Raw genomic sequence first — 8,234 nt, forward strand, 5'->3', positions numbered from 1 at the left:
GATAGCTGGAGGGGGCATGCACACCTGGGCAGAGCAGAGCGCTACCACATGGCTCAGTGGCAATGTGTTAAACATGTATCCTCTTCTGTCAAGCCCCTAACCAGCACCAAGGACCTCCCTAAGCTCTGATTAAAGACACATCCTAAGGCTTCTCTTTGTGGCACACAGCAGAGGATCAGCATTGTTGCCACAGTGGCAGCTCGGTTATCAATTAATGATGATCCAAATGAGATTACAAAAATAAAATCATTTAAATAAAACTTCAAAACTGTCCTTTGGGTATATTTACACCACAAAACAAGTCAAAAAGCCCCCGCTGATTATAAAACATCCACTCATCAACAACATTGATCCTCCAACACCCCTATTGTTGCAGTTCTTTTGTCTGCTGCTAGATGGCGCCAGTGACTCCCTTAAAAGTCCAACATTTTTCAAGAGACTGAACAGCTGGAAATCAGAGGGAAACACCGCCAACAGATGATCTCCCTCCTGTTACTGATTACATGCAGTTCCTCTGGTTCCCATTCATTTATGCAGCCAATGGCATCACCGAGCTTGTTTGCTGGCACTCCAGGACAGTCTAACTTAAATTATGTTTGTCTGACAGTAAAAAAAATGAACCTTTCAATAAAACAAGTTTCCTGATGTCAAAAGGTATCTATGCATAAAGAAACAAAAACTTTTGTTAAGTTTGCTTTTGATTTTTCAAGTTTTACTCAATTTCCACTACCTTATTTTTCTACAAGACTGAAGATGTCCCTAAAACATTTGGACATTCTTGGTGCAGAAACGCCCCCCAAAATCCACTTTTTAAGCTCCTATATGCACAAATGTAACAATATTTTACATTTTTGTCCACAGATGTGTTTTATGGTCAAAAATATTTAATTTGGTTGATGTCACGAACTAAGATTTCATATTTTTAACTCAAGTTTTGTCCTGGAAAATACACTTCAGAAACTTTTTCCATGCACAAAAGCAGTACTTTCACATTAAAATCTCAGCTTTAACTTGGAGTAATGGACAAAGAAGTGAACTTAAAGTCTGTTCCATTTGATATGATAAAAAACTGACTTTTCAACATTTTTTTTTTTTTACAAATTTATTTGTCTTCCAAAACGAAGAACAGGACAGCATCAAACATGTCTTTGGCGTCACACAGTAGAAAAGACAACTCAAATATATATATTTATATAGCCTATAAAAATGCAGTGAACGAACTTCCACAATACAAATCTCATTTCAATATGAACTTTAGTCCCTTGTTAGCTGTACAAATATAGTGCATACTCTTCATTTTACAAGAAAAAAAAAAGAAAAGTCTATCATGATGACATGTTGAACTAGAGAGTATGTTTTCAGTCACTCCTCCACCTCTCACCACGGTCTCCACACTGAATCAGTGGTTCCTGACGGGGCTCCCGGGGAAACGGCAGCCGGGACAGACACCGGCGTGCTGACGTTGTTGGCGTACACGGGGATAACGGGGCCGTTCGGCGCAAACGCCGCGTTGGGAATGAGGAACGCAAACTGTCCATCTGTGGCTGGCACGATCTGGAAGCCCCCGTAGACTTTGGTGGCGTCCGAAGGCAGTGCGGCCGGCGAGGAGCCGCCTTTACAGGACGCCGGGTTCATGGGCAGGATCTGCGGGGACGAGCTGGGGATCTGCACCATGGGCTGGCTGAAGGACGGGTGCGTTGGCCCCGCGGTGGATGGGAGCGGATGCTGGTGCTGATGCTGGCTGGGGTAGTTCATGGCGTTGATCTGGGTCATGCAGTTGGCCAGGTGGCCGAGGAGCCGCGTCCTCACTTCGGTGTTGACCCCCTCGCACGTGGACAGAAAGCGGGTGACTTCATTCATGCATTCACTGAATCCGGCGCGATATTTCCCCAAAACAGAAGGGTCTGTGTTCAGAGCAGCTGCGGCGAGACAAACATCTGAGTCAACACAGGCATGTAGAGTCTGGAGTCGTGTTTTCTAGTCCAGATGATTACGTTAAGCAACAGATCGGATTGTAAAATTAGACCTACCGGTCATCTGAGCTCTCTGGAGGTTCCGGAGATGCTTCACCGTCATCTCCAGGATGTCCGCCTTCTCCAGCTTGGAGTGTCTGGAGCTCTGCAGCGACGGAAACACACCTGGTCAGCATTACGCGCCAACTATCTGACAAGAAACGCTTTGAAATCGACCGATAACCGGAACACTTACATCTTTTTTGAGAGCATCTAGGATGAGTGTTTTCAGTTGACCCAAGCTCTCGTTGATCCTGGCTCTTCTTCTCTTTTCCATGATTGGCTTTGAGGACTAAATAAAACAAAATAATATACGTCATGATTCGGATCCGAACATTTCTGGATCGATGCGCACCAGCTGAAGAAGAACGAGAGCGCATTTCTGATGAAATGTACCAACCTTTCTGTGCTCCGAGGCTGTCTTGGGTTTGTCGGGAGTTGTGTTCATGCTTGCCGGGGTTGCAGCGACCGGAGAGGATGAGTTTTTTTCCATCATATCTGCAGGCATCTTCTTATTAGAAATATCCCACAATTAGGATCCACTGGTTTAGGAAATGAGTAAATTGATGCGCTCAAACTGGCAAAAAGTCCCTTTTTCCTTTGAATTAAAAAAGGACAAATAAAAATCCTGAGGTATGTATCCGTCAGAGCGATGCGCGCGGCGGCTGCGCCTCAACCAGAAGCAGATCTGTCTGATAGACTCTTCTTGTTGCATGTATTTATATCTCACCCTGCACGCGAACGGCTCGTGTGAAACTTCCCAAACTTTCTTTCCCACAGTAACTTTCTACCAATCAGGGCGAGGGACACGCGGCCCGAGAGAGGACGGCTCGTGGTCGGCGCCCTCCCATTGGTTGTTTGGCTGCCGGAGCTGGCGGCCAATGGCGCACGGCCCGAGTTCAGGGCGCAGCCGAGGAAACTGCCTTCAGTCTTCAATCATCGCGCCGTTTCCATATTAACAGTGGAGCCGCTGACTGGGCATGACTTTTAGTCTGCAAGGCTTGTGATAACAAGAGAAACATCTTTGTGTTTAGACACATTAAAATGACTAATAACTTTATGTTTTTAAACATGAAAAGTGGTGCGCGTTTTTTTTAGGGGAAGAAAATAGGGCTCTTATCCTGGCTTTAGGCTGCGGTTATAATCAATTTAGTAAAGAAAACATCTCCAAAAGCCCACGAGGGGAGCACATGAGGGGGTGAACACGCACGCAGAGACACGGGATCATCATTTCTCTGCAGAAACATTTCACTGACAAAAGTTTGCCACTTAATCATCTGTCCGTGTTGCGAATGTGGAGCACGTGCCAGGATGTTTTATGAGCGCGGTGGTTGGAGGTTTGGCCGCCGGGCTGCCGGGGGGCCGCCGGGCCAGGGGAGGGCATGTGGCGGCGGCAGTGGTTTACATTAGAGGGGAAGGTAAATAGCAGCTGCTGTTTTAAAAGCCTGGGAAAACCACGCCTACGGAGAGAGCTGGATCGGGCTCCCTTATCGGAATGTGAGCCAGAGCAGAGATATTTCTGAGCCTGGAGAGCTCACACGATCACACCGCTGCCGCCGCCGCCCCCCCCCTTTCCTCCCCCTTCCCGCCTGTAGCCGCCCCACGGCGTTCAAGGCTTTTGAAGATATCAGGTCATAATTTCATTTCCTTATCTTTATTGTTAGATAGACGTAAGAGCAGACGGGCAAAAGTGAGTGAAATAACTCCGACAATTGCCTTCTGAAGGTTTATTGACGAGCAGCAGCTTTGTGTTCCTAAAGTTGTGCAATCCAACACAATAAAGTGTAACCATGAGTTCAGGGGATTTGTGAATGTTTTAACCAGCTTCCCTGGGAATAAAAGTGGAACAATAGGAGGCACTGTCTGGGCTTTTTGTTGTTGATGTTGCAGACCAGTCAAGTGAAGTTATCAGTGACACAGCAACAGTCACACATTGACGTTCTGCGCGCGGCTCTGTGCGCTCGCGCACCTCCAGCTGCTGGAAAGACCGCGACACGTGGCGCGCAGGCGACCGGGGGAAGGCGCTCTGCTCGCCGGCTTGCCGCCTGGATCTGCGGGGCGTCGCCAAGCGGTTGCCTGCAAGATTTAACAGTGATAGACAACACTGCTGCGCACTACAACCTCTATAGTTAAAAACAACTCAAGATGGGCTACTTTTAATCCAACTTCCAACATTTTTCTGTGTTATTTCAACTCCGGAAAAATACAACAACAAATAGATTTAAAATGAAACCAATATAACCGCAAAAATATAACCCCAAAAATGTGTATTGCTTCAAAAAGTATCCTAAAAATATATGCCAACATGAATATCCAATAATTGGGTTGAACAAATGTGTTTGAAGAGTACTGTGAGGGGCTTTGAAGCCTGCAGTAAACTTAAGGAAAAGATGATTCAGGGTCATCTTCAAACTGAGATTACTTCTATGCTAAAAAGATCCATCAAAATTTTCTGTATGAAGGTTGACTTGACCGCCATAGCTATGATTAAACATGCTGATTTCATGTTTCAGCCTCAAGTTTCAAAAGGAATCTGGATGTGCTTTAATCTGCTGTATTTCAGCCAGATGAAGGCAGAAACATCACTGAGTCCACCAGTCTTGTGCATAAATGCCAATTTTGGCAGACTCCATGCATGAGCCTCTCTGTCCCACACATCACAAACATTCCCTTTTGTTGTGGACTGCACACCTGAGTCATTTAGTCCCACACAATGGCACTGACAGAGTTCCCAAACAAGCCCATTGATGGTCTGTAGACAGAGTGCAGGTTTTGAAACTCTTTTCGCCTGAATGACTTTCTCACGCTCATGTTGCAAGAGGTCTCCAGCAGTGAACTGAGTCAGGGTGCTCTGTCCTTTTCCTTGCGAGTCTTGTTGGGTGCACCTGGGCAGGTCCCGGGAGTTTTCCTGATGGGTGTCCCAGAGAAATCTGTGGGAAACGACCGAAGCTGAACTCTGCTGTCTTTTGTTCAAGCTTTTGATCACATGAAAGATAGAGTTTGATGCAAAACACAATCTGGCAGCTGTAAGGGCAGCAGTGTAGGACCAACATGCTAATTCACAACAATTGCTTTTTTTTCTTACTCTTTTTCTTATCCTTATTAACCCTATTATATTACCCTTCCTCCTCTACTACTCTTATCTCCCGCTTCCTCTTTTTTTTCATTCCTCTGCTTCTTTCCCACCCCTCATATCTTTATTGGCCTCTTGTTAATGCACCGCCATGCACTGCAACAATGCAATCAGTGAAAGAGATAGTGGGGCTAAAGTGTGACTATGTGCATTTGTGAAGATGAGATAAAAAAAAAAGTGTGGCATGCCATCACCCAATTCCCTCTGCCTTTAACCCCATTGGTGGATACCAGGAAGTGCTGCTGGTGAACCAAGAGTGGCAACACTGATTGTGTTCAGTTGAAAAGCAGAGTAACTTCAACGTCCAACATTGCATTGCTGTATGACCTCTGTCCTGGATGTTTCCCGTAGATACCATTACTAAACTGAGGGCAGCACTTTCATGACATCACTGTTGAAAGAGGTTGCAAAGCTGCAAATGACCCATCTACAGTGACGAGTCAACACTGATTAAGAAAATTGAAAACACTCCAGAAATCCTTCAATCTCCCCTTTGGTTCTTTTTCTGATGAGATTATGACATTTGAACTTTTTTTTCTTGGTGACAATCATAAGTTTACCTAACAGCTAATGACAATTACATAATTGCATTCCACACACTTTTGATTACTACAAGAGAGTGTTAAAGACCCACTCCGATTAAAATAGTGTGTGTGTTTTTTTAACATGTTCTCGTAGCATTTTTCTTACGGATGAATTGTAAAAATAACAATAAGCTTAAAATTGTGTTTCTGAGTACTTCTTTATTCAAATTGTTGTGAATCACGAGCAAACAAAAAACGCCTTTGGAAAACATGTCTAGAAGGGACGTAGGTGCGACAGTCGGTAGGCTACAAGCTCCCTGCTCCCTGGCATCCATTTCAAAACTGTACAGCTGGGTAGCTCCAATATTTGCTGCCATTTTTGTTCCATTGGTAATGTTATGTTGGGGTTGTGAAGGACTGTAAGCTAGCAGTAAACTGTGTAAAAAGATGAATGATGGAAAATGGAGGCAGGCTTATTCCACCCCAACAGTCCAGCCCTTAACTCACAGGCAAATTTTTAATGAACTCCTTCCGTTCCGAAGAAACTAAATCCTAGAAAATGGCACTTTTTTTTTTATTTTTGCTGAAAACGGCATAATCATAACCAAAAGACCACTGGGAACACTTTTACAACAGATCAAAAGATGATCGGACTGGGACTTTAGCAATACAAAGCTAAAAGATAAAAGAAACTGGATTAAGAGTTACATTTCCTGCAGCACATTTTTATTCTTAGTTGTGGACTATAAAGATCAGATGTTAAAAATATATATCATAAAAATCCTCAAAATTCAGAATATTTTAAACTCCCATTGTATTTTAAATTAATTCATCTGGCTTTTAAGGCTTAAAATGTAGTGACATGCTAAGAAATTCAATTACAACTTACAAGCTTTCCCTTTGTTGAAAGAAAGAAAGAAACAAACCTCAGAGTTCCTAGTAATAATCGTATAGTTCATTTAAAGGCTTAAACACCACCTACAAGGAGCCATACTGCAGTAACCCATCACCCAACTGCTTGCAGTGTGAACGCAGGGTTACAGTTTACAGAGAGCCGTGTGAAAGCGATTAGCTCTAAAACTTACAGAATATGATAGCAGAGTCTGCTATTACTGATTCTAGTGTGTGTGAGTGAGTAAAATGAAACAGCAAAGGAGACTATGTGTGTGTGGGTGTGTGTGTGTTCATGTGCATGGTCTGAAGCACTGATGTGTGCCGTTTGTGGGAGTGGAGTAGGACCTGTGCTCAGCTGCTGTTAGCGAGGCCAGCCAAGGCTTGGAGAGCAGGATCAAAGTAAGGACAAAGAGAGAGAAGGAGAACTGACAGATCCTTCGAGCAGAGAAAACAGTGAGAAGAGGGGATGAGGGCTTTTTGGAGGCATTCCAAATACAACCGCACACATCGTTTGGTTCCCCTCGCACACACATACTGAGGAGCCTGGAGCAGCCTGGGAGCAAGGAAAACAATAAGTACAGCAAATGTACTCACACCTTCCGTTTCCCCATACAAACAGGCATACACACACAGAGAGATCAGCATGGGTCACTGTAAGCCTCGCAGACACGGGCGCTGGGGTCCGATTGGGCTGGCTGAAACGGAGAGAGATGTTTTAAGGCCTCATTGCTGGTCTGTAGACCAGAGGTTCCCCAGACGGCACTCACCGCTTCCCTCCACTTCAGAGACCAAAATGCTTCCTTTAGGGGTCTCCACCGCTCATTGTACAGCCTCCCCCTCACTCAGCCCCACCACCACCAGCTCCCAAGCTTCCATCCATCCACGTCATTCTCTCTCTTCCTTTCCTCCGTCTTTTTTTTTCCCAATGCCTCCTGGACCAGACCAGTGCTATTTGCATGTGTGGAGGAGGCAGTGTAGCGTCGAGGGTGAGAGGTCATGGTGAGTCAAAGCCAGCAGCAGTGGAGAGGAAGCAGTTAGGGAGAGGACCAGCGTGTTGGCCTGAGTCTCTAGTTAGTGCGCCGGAGGCTGGAGCAATCTGGGAATACTGCTTCTGTTGCTTTTGAGTGATGTGAGTGGGGGTGAGAGCCATTCATGCAAATGAGCCAGCGTTTACTGGATGCTCTGACTATGGCCATGCTTCTGCACAGAGCTCACACTGTTGAGAGAAAAGGGAGACCAAAGATGTTGCCAGATTTGGGCCACATGAGGAATATTTTCACAGTTACATTTTTGAAATTTTTGTGTTTTCAAGGATCAAGCAGTGCAAAATTCCTCTTCAGTTTTACACATTATCTGAACAATTCAGCTTTTTTGTTTAGAATGTTTGAGATTTAATTTCCATTTTTTGACATTAGGTGCCTTGTAGTGTCATGTCTGAAGATTAGATTCAAACACCACAAAAACAATTAAACATACTGATATATATTCACTCTAAATTGTCCCCAAGTGGGAATGGGGTTCTGTGTGATTGTCCTGGGTGAACTTTGCTTTTGCCCAACAGTAGCTAGGATAGGCTCCAGCACACGCCACCAGCCAAAGAAGATTAAGCGTGTTTGGAAAATGGATTGATGGATGATATATAAATATATGCAGGTCAACAGAAGTTCAAAG

At 44.7% G+C, this 8,234-nt stretch overlaps 1 protein-coding gene and 1 long non-coding RNA gene across 2 annotated transcripts; both read right to left on the minus strand.

The window, feature by feature from the left end:
* Positions 1-1,377: 1,377 nt before the first annotated feature.
* Positions 1,378-2,520, minus strand: her6 (hairy-related 6). The gene is given in 4 exon segments (NM_001104843.1): positions 1,378-1,919; positions 2,031-2,118; positions 2,209-2,304; positions 2,413-2,520. Coding segments are annotated over 4 exon segments (834 nt in total).
* A 2,279-nt stretch (positions 2,521-4,799) lies between these two features.
* On the minus strand, positions 4,800-7,471 carry LOC144992035 (uncharacterized). Its single transcript, XR_013655765.1, has 3 exons — positions 7,331-7,471; positions 7,158-7,258; positions 4,800-4,942 (listed from the first exon to the last, which is right to left on the minus strand). It is a non-coding gene; the product is annotated as an uncharacterized LOC144992035 (long non-coding RNA).
* Between the last annotated feature and the right edge of the window lie 763 nt (positions 7,472-8,234).

Source organism: Oryzias latipes, chromosome 4 (genome assembly GCF_053564925.1).
Source record: "Oryzias latipes strain Hd-rR chromosome 4, Olatipes_Hd-rR_3.1".
Taxonomy (NCBI): domain Eukaryota; kingdom Metazoa; phylum Chordata; class Actinopteri; order Beloniformes; family Adrianichthyidae; genus Oryzias; species Oryzias latipes.